Source organism: Bufo gargarizans, chromosome 5 (assembly GCF_014858855.1).
Source record: "Bufo gargarizans isolate SCDJY-AF-19 chromosome 5, ASM1485885v1, whole genome shotgun sequence".
Lineage (NCBI taxonomy): Eukaryota > Metazoa > Chordata > Amphibia > Anura > Bufonidae > Bufo > Bufo gargarizans.
Window position 1 is genome coordinate 123,604,196 of NC_058084.1, and position 14,018 is coordinate 123,618,213.

The window sequence follows — 14,018 nt, forward strand, 5'->3', positions numbered from 1 at the left end:
TTAAAAACAATAAGAGCTACTATGAACATTGAGGACATAAAGGAATCTGTCAGTTCAGGATAAAATGTTTCAAGGATTGGGTGAAAAGGAAAGTCTTCCCCGTCCATAATAACATTAAAATGTTCATTGCTAAATGGAAGAATCCAGAAAAGTGAAATACAATTCTGAATACCTTTTAAAAGAAAATGCCCCTTTGCAGAATCAGACTCATCCTCGTGGGATAAAGTTCCCAAGATCGACGCTCCAGATGCCCACTTCTTTACCTATGGATAAGAAATGTGAGGGTCTTTTCAAGCGGGCATAGGAGACAAACACAGCTATGCTGAGGCCTAGTATAGTGGCTACCGGTACATCCAGATCATTCTCTGGTTAACCCAGCTGGAGGAACACCTGGCAGCAGGTACCCTGAAAGGAGATCCTGGCCTTTTTCCCCATTTTGAAGCGGGCCTGAAATTTTGTCAATGTCCTGGCTGCTCTAGTAAGGTTCTTGGCTAGGTCTGCTGCCTTATAAAATGCCACTCGTAGAGTTGTATGGCTCAGATCCTGTTCTGGGTATGCTACCTCGAAGAGTCGTCTGTGCTCCATTCCGTGTGAGGGGGGGTAAAGTTGTTTAGTTCAGCCTTAAACGACATTTTGGAGAAGGCATCAAATGGGGAAGAAAGGCTTCCCTTCAGACTGTCCTTTTCAGAACCAAAAAAGGACCAGATCAGAGGAGGAAAGACATCTCTGGAAGATGGCAATCCTCAAGTGGAAAGGTTTTTAGTTCACCCCAGAAACCACTGTAAAGTCTTCACAATGACTCCATATTTCAGGTAGGAGGCAGATTAAAAAGATTTGCCTCGGCCTGGGAAAACCTTTTTACTTCCCCTTGGGTAAGACATGCCATAAGAGAAGGTTACAAGCTAGAGTTCGCTACTCTTCCCTGAGGAAAAACAGCAGGCTCTGGAATCGCATATTATTGATGCTACAAAAACATGTCCTAACTCCGGTACCAAAAGATCAGGAGGGAACAGGGTTTTATTCTCCGGTCTTTTTAGTTTGAAAACCAAACAACTTTTACAGAGTAATAATAAACCTGAAAAGTTTGAACAAGACCATAGCCTACAAAAATTCAGGATGTAGAAAATCAGGTCAACAGTAAATCTCCTGACTCAAGACTCCTACATGGTAACTCTTGACCTTTCCAATGCATATTCACAAAAAAATCTCAGATTGGCGATATTTCTGAAAGGAGAGAAGTGTCACTTTCAGTTTCAGGCCCTTCCCTTCGGGTTGTCCTCAGCCCCCAGAATTTTTTCAAAGATCATGGCAGAAGTGACAAGTCGCCTTCAACTTCAGGGTATCTTAATCGTTCTGTATCTGGACAATTTTTTTTGATTGCATCTCCGTCCCTCCAAATTCTCCAGTTATATCTACAGATGTTTCAAAAGAAGTTGCCGGAATTGGGCTGGTTAATAAACAGAAAAGTCAGACTTAGTTGCTAGCAGAGAAAATATTTTTGGGGGTCAAGTTAAACTCGCACAATCTCATGTCATTTATTTTATTTTTTTCCCATCTAGAAAAACAGGATTTCTCCATCTTAAAAGGTCTGTTTTGCAAGTCCAGAACCGTATCCTTCAGAGACATGACGCTTTTAGGCCATTTGACGTCCACGATTCCAGCAGTGCGGTGTGCCCAACACCACACAAGGCCACTACAATAATTTCTCCTGGAGAACTGGGATGGAAATCAGAATACCCTAGACAAGAGGATAAAAATTCCTTTAAAGGTAAAGTCTCTCCTGTGGTGGAAAATAATAAAAAAATCTTCAGTCGGGAGTATTTTGGCGACACTCAAATCAAGTTATTTCTACTGACGCTGGCAATTGCAGATTGGGAGTCCACATCAAAGATCAGGTAATACAAGGTGTTTGGAGTCAAAAAATGGCAGAAGCATCATCAAATCTAAAAGAGCTAATGGCAGTCTTCAAAACACTCCTCTCTCTCAAATCAACTGTAAAATCCCAACATGTAAAAACTCTGTCCGACAATTCTACCGCTGTGGCCTATTTAAACCGGCAAAGAGGGACAAAGCAGAGCTCTGCGAAATCTGTTGGGGGAGATATTTCGCTCGGCAGAAAAGAACCTGAATACTTTAACGGTTGTCCATCTCAAAGGCAATGAAAACATAGTAGCGGACCATCTCAGCAGAGAGAATTTAAGAGGGAGAATGGTCATTAGACCCCGATATGTTTGATCAATTATCGAAAAAGTGGGGGACCCCTGTCATAGAGCTGTTTGCAAACCAAAAGAATAAATTAGTAGAAAAATTCCGCTCCCTCTCCTTAAAGGATCAGGAGTTGTTTGTGGACGCTCTATCCACCCCATGGCCAGAGGGCCTCCTCTCTGCATTTCCACCTTTCAGTTTAATACGAAGAGTGCTTAACACGTTATCTTGAGACAAAAGCCGTTAAAAAGCAATTGAAGGTGTTTGCTTAAATTAGATAACACAACCCAAATCTCAGAAAACAGAAGTGTTAACTCAACTCCATCCGTAATTATGTGATAATGTATTATCTGAATATTTAAACACACGTTTGCATTACTATTGAGTCCTATGTCATTAACAGAAGCAGGTAAAGGGAGGGGGCCTTTTAAACTTGAGCTTCTACGTTATTTCCTGTCCTGTGGAGGCGGGGACATCATCCTGTGAGTGCCGTTGTGGAGGCTATTGGAAAATCCAATTACTGGTAAGAGTAATTTAATAATGCCATTAGACCCTATGGATATCCGATGTGTTTAATAGATGCCTAAGAGCATTTGTCACCCATAGGCCATTATGGCAACTCTTAACCCCTTAGTGACCAAGCCTGTTTGGACCTTAATGACCAAGCCAGATTTTGGAAATCTGACGTGTCACTTTAGCAGAGAATAACTTTGTAAAAGTTTTGCACACCAAAGTAATTCTGACATTGTTTTCTCGTGACATATTGTACTTTGGTGGTAAAATTTTACCAATTAAAATATGCATATCTTTATTAAAAACTAAAGAATCTATGAAAATTTGTAAAAATTGGCCTATTTTCAACTGCAGTATTTTAAATACATAAATACTATTCAATATTTTTATCAGAAATATATTTCCACATCTTTACTTTATTTTGACTGCACTTACAAAAAACTTTATTTTTTTTTTTAAGAGACTTCCATTTTAACATGAATTCATATTTTTTTTTTCTGCAACAAGCTAAGTTTGTAGAGTCTGTGTCAGAATAATAACCCCCCCCCCCTTGCGTATTCATCGATGGGTGTACAGTTTGTTTTTGGCCCTCTAGTTTTTTAAAGAAATTTAATGCTAAGAATGAAAAAAAATAATTCTGAATTTACACAAGTGTCAATTTAAAGATATATTTTTTTTTTTTTTTTTTTTTTTTTACAAAGCATACGAAAAGTACACCCCAAAATGGATCACCCCATTCTGGCCCTAATCTTATGATTGAGACACGGCAGGGCCCAAACATAAAGGAGCACCTGGGGCCTTTCAGATAATAAACTGAAAATGGTTCAGGCCCCATTGATAATATATTTTTAGGTGGGTAACCCTGTTACCGTCTTAGAAATTTGCCACATTCTAATCTTTGTGGCGCATACAGATGAGAAGTGATGTTGTGAGCAGCGTTCTGGTCTGACCTATACGGTAATTACTTATTGCAGGAAAAAAAAAACTGAACTGTAGTGAAAAGCAACATGTCCAAGAAAACGGAGCAAAATGTCTCCAAATATGTTGCAAATTTCAGTTTGTTCACAAGATACAAGAACACTGATAGGGCTGTAATGATAAGCTGGCATTCAAGGACAGTGACTGGTCGTACAACGTCTCTTTTAACCCCATTAATCCCTATATGAGAGACAAACTTGCTAAGTGATGTGGTGCACCATAACAGGCCCCTGCCTGACAAGGTCGAAATCACCCCCCCCCAAAAAAATTGTAAGGGGTAAAATTGGTGATGTCCACATTAATTTGGGGAGTAGATAAAAATTGGGGTACTTGGGGGGTGGTGAGATGAAGTAGCAGGAACCCACGTAGTAGAAGGGACAGGAACAACTTCTGCCACCATAGTGCTATGGGGTCTGGGGATGGAAACGGAGCTAAAGTCCCCGCTATTAAAAAATAGTTCCGCCTCTGAAGTGGTGTCGGATTCAGAGTTTTTCAAAGCGTAGAAATTCACATGCCTGCTCTGCACTGAATAATCTTCGAGCCATTTTATTTACTAGAAAGCTCAAAGAAAACGGATATATCCATCTCCACCACCATAAAAATTAAGTTTTCACTAGCGTCTGTAGTGGTGTGTCCACTGACCGATAATTATGGACAGACCCTAACAGATACCCACTGACTAACAGATTGACTCTGACCGTCAGTAACAGATGGACACAGGGTCCCTAATCTAAGTAACTGACCATCCCTAATAGACTCCTAATGACGGACGCCCACTACCCTCCAGTTACGGATGGAAAGTTTATAAATAGATTTTTGTTTTTGGACAGTAAATCGCACATTCTCTCTAGAGAGGGAGACAGAGAAGCAAAGCTCATGTCCTGGCTGTGTTAGTAAATATAATGGATGTGATCTCCATGATAGGTTTATCATGGAGACCACATGATCAGGGACCATTATTATTGGTCCCTGATCATGGGTCCCTCATGTTACATGAGGAGGGAGAAATTTTACTGCTGGAAGTGGCGAGCTACCTCTGGTAGCTTCGGGCAGGGAGCTCCTGCGCTTTTTGTACTGCTAGCTTGGGCCAGTGTGAAGTGCCACCGTAAAAACTTGGTTAAAACATACTTTTGGTATCTTTTCCCGGTGTTTACATTAAAGGGTATGCCTGGGACTTCTATATTATTGGCCTATATTCAGCATAGGTCATCAATATCAGATTGGCAGGGGTTCAATGCCTGGCACCACTAAGCTGTTTGAGGTCATTGCACCCTGTGAGCAATGTGTCCTCCTCACACCTTACCTAGCACAGTGCCATCTGTTGGATAGTGGCTGTGCTTGGTATTGCAGCTCAGCCCCTTTCGCTAGAATGGGAGTAAGCTGTGCCTAGCCCTTGTGACAGTGGTGATGTCACTGGCCTAGGAAAAGGATACAGCGTTCACTGGCGTGCAGCTGCTTATTCAAGCAGTTGATGGAAGGGGTGCTGACTCAGACCCCTGCTGATCTCATATTGATGACCTATCTTGGGAGTAGACTATCAACATCAAAATCTCAGACAGCACCTTTAAACTGAGGACAAAAGAAAAATGTGAACATAGTAATATTTTTATTTAAAAAAAAAACATTGGCTGTTTGAGTGGAAAACACAAGTTTGTGAAACCTAACCCAGTGTATCAGCTTTGATTTACATTGAAAAGAGGCAGTATTTTCCATAGCCCTACTGGAATCCATTCTAGTGAGGTTACATTGTAATGAGTCACTTGTGTTCTGTTGAAAACACTTCAGTGACCAGTTCCATAGAGGGAACCAATGAACCTGCAGATAAAAGGTTTGCTCCTGGGAAAACCTGCGTTGAAGTAGATGGACTATATAGGAGGAAAAATATATATGTATACTTTCTTCAAATTTAGGACAATACTGTTGGCCAGTAATATCAAACGGATGAGCAAAGAAATTTCCCCAACGTTTTCTGCTGATGATGTTGCCAAAATCAAGAAATTTTGCAAAGTTCATAGTAAGGTAAGTTTTAATTGGATTGTTAAAATTAAGAACAGATGTTTTATCTGCATGTTGATTCTTTTTCCCTCTTCTATTAGGATATTTTTGAGCAGCTGAGCAAGTCATTAGCACCAACTATTCATGGTCATGATTATATTAAGAAAGCCATTTTATGCATGCTCCTTGGTGGTAATGAGAAGATCCTTGATAATGGAACTCGTATAAGAGGAGATATTAATCTTCTCCTAATAGGTAAAGACTATTTAAAAATTGTGTGTCAATTTCTCCATTTGGGTATAAATATTTTATATTTCCTTTTCCAGGAGACCCATCTGTCGCCAAGTCCCAACTGCTGCGCTATGTATTGCACACAGCTCCAAGAGCCATTACCACCACTGGTAGGGGGTCCTCTGGAGTTGGGTTAACAGCCGCTGTGACAACTGATCAAGAAACAGGCAAGTAAATCCTGTTGTGCACAATGGTGAAGCCAAGTTAACAGAATCTGATCCCTCCATGATCCATCGGCCCTGGGTTTAATGTACTGCAAATGCCTTATAATTTTTTTTAATTTTTTTCGATGCTAGGGGAGAGGCGTCTTGAGGCTGGTGCCATGGTACTTGCTGACAGAGGTGTTGTGTGTATTGATGAGTTTGACAAAATGTCTGACATGGACAGGACAGCTATACACGAAGTGATGGAACAAGGTCGTGTGACAATAGCGAAGGCTGGGATCCAAGCAAGATTAAATGCCCGGTGCAGTGTTTTAGCTGCAGCAAATCCTGTTTATGGAAGGGTATGTGTTAGGAAAATGTCTGAAACATGGTGTGTGTATATCGGTAGTACATACATGAAACCAATGCAACATGTGCCATATGGATTGTCTGTTAGTGATTCTAAGACATGACCCTTTGAAAATCTTTTATTGTCAGTAGTACTGAAGAATCCCTGGTTTGTCTTTTTTGCAAGTACATGTTATGTACCTAATCAGGTGTTTCTAAAATGTATGCATTCATGTAAAAATACTGTTCGCGTGGTTGTCTAGGGTCTTTTTTGCTGTTATTCCCCTGATGAAAAGCTGCAATATATTCTTCTACAGTGGCTAACTAGGAAATAAAGGCATGCTGACACATACCAGCTCGGTTTATGCCAAAATGACACCATTTTGGCATACACCAAATGAATGGGGTGCCCATGTATGCATTAGGAGGTCTTATTAGTACTTATTGAGTAAGTTCCAGTCAATGATTGTGTTTAACACTTTGCACAATCTGGCTTGCATTTCTCCCTATATTTTCAGTTTATTCTTTGGTGTAATTGGTGTAATATATGATGACAGTAACTTTCTTCCTGTTCTGCATTTTACAGTATGATCAGTATAGGACACCAATGGAAAATATCGGCTTACAAGACTCTCTGCTTTCAAGATTTGATTTGCTTTTTATTGTTTTGGATCAAACGGATGCAGACAGTGATCGTGAAATTGCAGACCATGTGTTGAGAATACACAGATATCGAACTCCTGGGGAGCAGGATGGCTATGGTATGCGGTGATGGCTGCATGCTTAGTGTTTCCTGTGTTAAGTATGGTGTGATTGTAACAGTAAGTCATGTTTAAAAGAAATATGTTAAAAATCTGTTAGTGTCCGGGTCAAGCGTGGCCAAATGTCATTGATGTGTGGTGAGCAAAGGGTATTGCTTGTCTGTTTCAAGCCCACAGGAGACACTGTACCACAGATTATCGAATAATGCTGACTACAATAGGTGTCCAAAAACCCAAGTGCAATGCTACTTTGCGCAGACCCACTGAATGCTCAGAGTGCCAATGCTGACCCCTGCCTGTTTTTGTAAGCACCTGCAATCTGCATGTGACCAGCAGAACCGGACCATGGAGCAATGGAAGCTGGCCTGGTCTGATGGCTAATGTGTCCATTTTACGTGGGTGTGTGTGTGGATAGCCAGGTGCATGTCTGTAGCTTACCTGGGGAAAAAGTGGCACTTGTGATCGCTTGGGGTACCGGTGGTTTGACTCCCACCAATCAGATACTTGTCCCCTAACCCCAGGATAATGATGGTTTTTATCTTGGCACAAACCCTTTAACTGCATTGTGTATTGCATTTAGCCAAATATGCCTGTTATTTCATGAGAGCCGGATACCAGAAGTGAAATCGGTTGACACTTGTAGCCATTGCCTTTGACTAAAATGCTCTTGACGTCTGTTTGCTTTTTTTTTTTTTTTTTTTTTTTTTTTTCCCTCTTTATATTCACAGCAATGCCTTTTGGATGCAGTGTTGAGATTTTTGCAACTGATGATCCGAATGCTACTGATGTCACTGATCAAGAGTTGCAGATTTATGAGAAACATGATAATCTCCTGCATGGACCACGGAAAAAGTTTGTAGCTTTATGTAATGCTTTTCTGTCTAGAATCTATGCTCCAGCATTGGGGAGACGCCTTGCAAACGTCATAATCTGTATACTTTTATGTAGTCTAAATATTAAGCTGTATTAAGGATATCTATACATTAAAATCCTTTTTTTTTTTTTTTTTTTTTTTTTCAAAGCAAATCTAAAATTGTAAGCATGCAATTCATACGAAAATATATCCATGTTGCTAAACTGATAAAGCCTACTCTAACTCAAGAAGCAGCTGATTACATCTGTCAGGAATATGCCAAAATACGGAGCCATGATGAGATGAACAATGATCGGGCTAGGGTATGTACATTTTTAATGACTAATACAATTGAGCTACATTATTATGACCACCAGCTGATATCCAGAGTAACTGCCGTTTGCAGCACAGACAACAGCTAGACGGGCTGGGAGTGGCTCAATAAGGTCCTGCTAGGTTGTCACAGATACCTGGAGCCATGCTGACTGGAGGGTACGGGGGGGATATATAGAGCGAACACAATGATTTGAGCTAGTCCCACAGATGCTCAATTGGGATCAAATCTGGGAAATTGGGGGCCAGACTAGTACTTGGAAGTCTTGGTCATGCTCTTCCAACCAATGTCGGACATTTCTAGCTGTGTGACATGTCGCTGGAAGGTCTCATCTGCCCTAGGGAAGACAATAGGCATGTATGGGATGCACATGATTTGCAAGGATTGATTTCATACCCAAATCAGTTGTGTGCCTTTTTATATGGATGAGTAGGCCCAGAGTGCCACAAACATTCCCCAGACCATGACCCTGCCACCATCAGCTTGTGTTCTTCCAGCAATGGTTTTGGGGTGTTTAAGCAGAGAATCAATAGAGGTCCAATTCCAATGCTGCAGTGAGAGTGGACATCTTTTCTGCTGATGCAGCTTGGTTAGCAGAGGTTAACTGGCCATCGTCTGCTTCAGCGCCCCATATGCAGAAGGGTTCACTGATCTGTTTTAGACACATCTGTTAGCTCCTTGGTTCATTTTGGTGGTGAGCTGCTCCGCTGTAGTCTGTCCGCCCTTGCGCACCTTCGTAACCCATGTTTACCTCAATCAGTGGCATGTGGTGCTCCGCAGTTTCCACAACTCTTATTCACAATGATGCCATTTGTCCACTCATGATACATGTTCACCGCAGCAGCAGAACAGCTTACTGCGCTGTTTCAGAAATACTGCCACCCTTGGCCGAAAGCCAATCATCCTTTCTTGCAACTCTGATAAATTACCCCTTTTACCTATGACCGCAACAAGATTGTGTGCAGACAGCCTATCGTACACTTTATACCCTCCAAGAAAACACACTACATGTGACTTCCATCAGGAGCTACACACTGCTGACTTATGAAGTGATCATATGTAATCTTCACAGTGGAGTCACATTAATACATACTGCGTTTTTTTTTTTTGTTTTTTTTTGATTTTCTGAACCAGTTTTTGGAAAGTTATAGGTGAAATGTTATGTAAAAAGTCCTTCTGGCAAGTTTGTACAATGATTTTCATTCATTTTGCAATGTTTGTAGCCTTTATAGGTTATTTTGACGCAGTGTTCTGGTCCAGTTTCAGATCAGGACTAAAATTTGAGCTGAAGTTTATCAGGAATAAGTTTAGGATAATGTAAATTTAGTTCTTGTCTAAGGATATGCATGTGCACATTTTACATTAGTTTTCTGATTGCACACAGGATCAGTTTGTACTGAAGCACTTATCAGTTAGTTCTGGAAGTTATCTTGCAGTTCTACCTTTGACTCCTGCTAAAAGAACAGATACAGTTGTCAAGTGTATTTAAATACTATGCCTCACGTTTACTAATGTAATTGTCAAGATTTTAACATGAACTGCATCAACGTTTGGCACGTTTCAGACCCATAATGCCATAATAAAGTTTTGGACCAACTTATGAAGTAAATGTGCCAAAAGAAAACCACTGCGTGGCTTGATAAGTGGACATGGCTTAAAGTCCATTTACACGGGACGATATTGCAGCATACTGTTCCTTCCCGACAATCTGCTGCTCACTAGCGAGGAGACCAGTGCATTTACATACAGCAATCTCCTCCAGCTGCCTCAGAGTATGGGGAGGAGCGATCGCTAATGCCATCGCTCTTTCCCATACAGACTTGTTGTTTCCCGGCAGCACGATCTGACACTGGGAAAGAAGGATTTCTCATTAATGGCATTGGGGGACACAGCACCATGGGTATATGCCAAGCTACCACGAAGAGGCAGGTGGGCTATATCCTCTCCACAGCACTAGGCTATTCAGTTTGACTAGTATTCCGTAGGAGGCAGACATGACCTACTCGGGTACCTCGCCGGTCACCCAGTCCCCATTGACTGCATCTGCAGTGGCATGCCGGCATTCCCACAGTCCCAGTGTTGAGTCTGCCGATGGGGTTACCCTGCTGCGCCCGAAGACATCGGACAGTGAGTATTTCCCCTATGTCACTGTCCCAGAGTTAGTGGGGGTCCTGGGTTCGGGGGTTCGGGGTGCTACCCCCCCCCCCCCCCCCTTTAACACCTTTTTCCCCCAGGCGGGGAGGTGTTTCTCCCTCTGGGAGAGGAAGGGGGGGGCCCTTTCTCTTTTTCCCCCTCCCTCCTTTCTTTTCCCCCTGGGGTCCTTTTCTCCTCTTCCTGGTCACCCCGCTTTCTTTGCGGCCTCTCCCTGGCCTCCATCTACTTTGGTCCCCGGGTTCTGCCGGGACTAGGCCGCGTTTTCTCTGGCCTGCCCCAGGTGCTCCTTTTGCCCTGCTTTTCCCCTCCCTGAGCGTCTCTCCTTCTCAGGAGCCCCCTCACCTGTTCTCTCCCACCCCCCTTCCCTCGCTTCCCGGGCTTTTGCTGGCCCCTCCCCACTCCTCTTGGCTTCTGGAGGGGTTCCCCTCCTCCTATGCCAGCCAAGCGCAGGCTTTAACCCTGTGGGTGCTGTGTTCTACAAGAAATGGCCTCCATCTTGCCAGCAGGGGGGTACTTTCTGAGATTCTGCAGCTGCTGCAGCACCTCTTTGGGGATTCGGCCCCTGGGATCCAGTAGACAGCCTTTGGCTGGCTGCTTTCTTTTTCAGGCTCCCTCTCAGGCCTAATGTCCTCTTTCTGAGGACTACCATTCCCAGCCCCTCACGGGTCGCATGTGTTTGGGTGCGCCCGTTGCGATAAATGGTTGCCACATGGTCAGCCTGTCCCTGTTTGTGCACAGTAGCTCCCAGGCCTTCTCAGGAAACCCTGACCTACTTCTGTCGGTCTCTCCTGACTGGGCCTCTTCCCTGTTCTAAGCCATGGGGAGTCCTGTCCGACTGCCTGACCAAAAATTGCGGCCACCTCTGCCCTCCCAGGGACCCTCGAGACTACCTCGAGTTGTCACAACTATTTCCCGCTCCACCTCGGCGTCCTCGGGTCACTCCCAGGACAAGTCTGAGACTGGTGACAAACCCTTCCCTGCCATTCCATCCGCTGCCTTGGGGGGCACTTCTGCTCAGATTTTCTCTCAGTAACAGAGCATCAGGCAGTCTTCCACCATACAGATTCTCTCTGGGTGGTTAAAGACAGATGTCCACTGAGGAACCTCTCCTTTCCAGGGTTGGCATCCCCTCTAGTGGACTTTCGGATGGCGCTCCCCTGGCTGCACAAGGGTCAGCCCGCTACGTGGTTAGCTTGCTGGCACACCTATGGGGTGTTCCAGGTACGTATGTCTTCCCCCCCCCCCCCCCCCTTAACCGGAGAGTGTTCCCTGTAGCCATATCCATGGCTCTGATCTGTGATAGGCAATCATGTGGGCCCCCCCCCCCCCCAAGTCACCTGGAGTGATGTTTTCATCTCCTGATGCTGTATTCATCACTCCCCTCCCCCCCGCTTTTTAGCATACATGGCATACCTGGTATCCTTAGGTCCCCCTCCCCCCCCCCCCCCCCCCCCCCTCCTGGGCGGAGTAAAGTTGCTTTTAGTTTCAGTATATTGCTGGCTTGTTCAGATCTGACACCAGCTGCAATTCCTCCTGAACCAGGCCCTCTAGTCTTCTCTTTGCCTCTGTACTAGGAATGAATTTTACTTCATTGCCTGACTCACTATTAAACAAGACTTCCAGTCCTGTTATGCACCAGACAACCGCTCTCCCTCCGTGGGCAGGTTGTTGGCTGGCATGCTAGGTTTGTTTTTTGTCAACCCTGTAAAGTACTACTGCATGCTGCACAGCCGCATTACCCCATTTCATGATGGAGTATTCATGTTATTACTGCTCCTCTTCTTTCTTTTCAGAGTTACATGGCACAGTCCTGGCAGAGTACCGGGATCACCACTGGATGTTCTATCCTGCAAGATTACCCAGTGTTGTTAGCACCATCCGCTACTGCAGTTTTGGGTCATCGCTGGATGTCCTCCACCATACAGAATCCTTCTGGGTGGTCGGACGAGAGTCTTCGCTGGACGTCCTCTCTGATATGGCTGTGACAGGACTGAGTGCCACACACCTGCCAGTGGGTGGACTTTTCCGCGGCTTGCTCTGGTATCTGACATGGTCTGGGTGTTCTTGGTACTCCCTTAGGTTTTCTGATTAGTTGTGCTACATGACAGAAGGGCCATTCCCTTGGGCCTGGCTGTTGTCTGCACCTGTCAGTTCCTTCCCTGGGGGGTTTCATTGTGCTCTGCTGGCAGCTGGTTTCTATATATCTGTGTAGTCTCTCCCAGCTTCCCCTGCTGACTTCTGTATCCTTTCTGACATATAGATACTTGTTGATTTTTTTTTATCAAATCCAGGCTGCTGTACTTGCCTCTTCTGGGACAGTGTTATACAGTTGGCTGGTCACTACATTTGGGATGGTTGGTCACCCATGGCCGATATTGTTTCCTTGGTTTTCTGGCTATTGTGGTCCGGTTCTTTGGACCCTTCTTGAGCCCCTGTCTGTGTAATCCTGCTTGGAGTCCCTGACCCCACGCTTTCTTAGACCATCTAGCTGGCCGCTGCCTTCTAGGGAAGCTACTCGTGGCATTTTGACTGCACATGCTCTGTATGACAGCTGCTTCTTTGGGCCTGGTTTGGGACTTTTTCCCTTCTGGGTCCTCATAGGTTGTTTCCTTCTTGGGTTTCTGACCTCTCTTCCCATCCCGCCAGGTCAAGTACCTGGTACCTAGTTGTTTAGTGCTATGGTTTGCAGTTTACATTGTATTGGTCACTTTTGGGACTGAGCTTTCCCTCGTTTGGAGAACTGTTCCTCCTTAGGCTGTTTGGAGTCCTCTCCTACTCCAATATCTCTCAGACCAGTGGGTCTCCGCTTGTAATACCAGGGCCTGCGACTGGTTACTCTTTTCCCTGTGACTTTATATGGCCAGGGATATTTCTGGTCTTGCATTTCACAGCAATATTATGTTTTTGAGAGGCTTGTTCCTCGCCTCCTCTGTATGGGAAGCAGGTCTTTACGTTCCCTTCTCCTGACCATTACCTAAGACCCCCCCCCCTTCCTCCGGGGGTTGGCTGTTTTCTCTGGCAGAAAGAGGTTTTCACCTTCTCATAGGGTTTCTCTTTCCCCCATTCCTTGCTGTGAATGGAGGCTCGCTCCCTTCCCTTGTGAGTTATGATTTCTCTCAAGCATTTAGCCTCCAGTGCTTCTTTGTTTCCTCTCTACCCTGGCCTTTTACATGTGGTTGGCCACGGACAGGCCATGTTTTGGTCTGAGGCGACTTAGTTTTAGTCTTTGGTTGAGGACTGCTTCCGTCCTTTTTTCCAGGCATTTTCTCCTGCCAGGCACCTTTTTATAGTCTATTTTGTCTTGTTGGGTCTGTCCTCTTAGGGCTTCTCCTCCTGGAGCTTCCTTGTATATGCAGAACACTAGGTTGTTATCAACTTATGTCTTTCCATATGCAGAGCGCTAGGTTGCTACCAACAGATGTTGCTGTGCTACTCTCCTGTTT

General features: G+C 44.2%; 1 protein-coding gene across 2 annotated transcripts in view; it reads left to right on the forward strand.

The window, feature by feature from the left end:
* Positions 1 to 14,018, forward strand: part of LOC122938418 (maternal DNA replication licensing factor mcm3) — a 36,994-nt gene that overhangs the window by 10,802 nt on the left and 12,174 nt on the right. The window contains exons 2-9 of one of the 2 annotated variants that reach the window (XM_044293910.1): positions 1,560 to 1,895; positions 5,607 to 5,715; positions 5,793 to 5,946; positions 6,018 to 6,149; positions 6,279 to 6,487; positions 7,060 to 7,234; positions 7,963 to 8,086; positions 8,257 to 8,410. In XM_044293910.1, coding sequence (XP_044149845.1) covers positions 1,560 to 1,895; positions 5,607 to 5,715; positions 5,793 to 5,946; positions 6,018 to 6,149; positions 6,279 to 6,487; positions 7,060 to 7,234; positions 7,963 to 8,086; positions 8,257 to 8,410 — 1,393 coding nt within the window. The remainder of the gene's footprint in view (positions 1 to 1,559; positions 1,896 to 5,606; positions 5,716 to 5,792; positions 5,947 to 6,017; positions 6,150 to 6,278; positions 6,488 to 7,059; positions 7,235 to 7,962; positions 8,087 to 8,256; positions 8,411 to 14,018) is intronic. The other variant, XM_044293909.1, reaches the window with a different exon arrangement.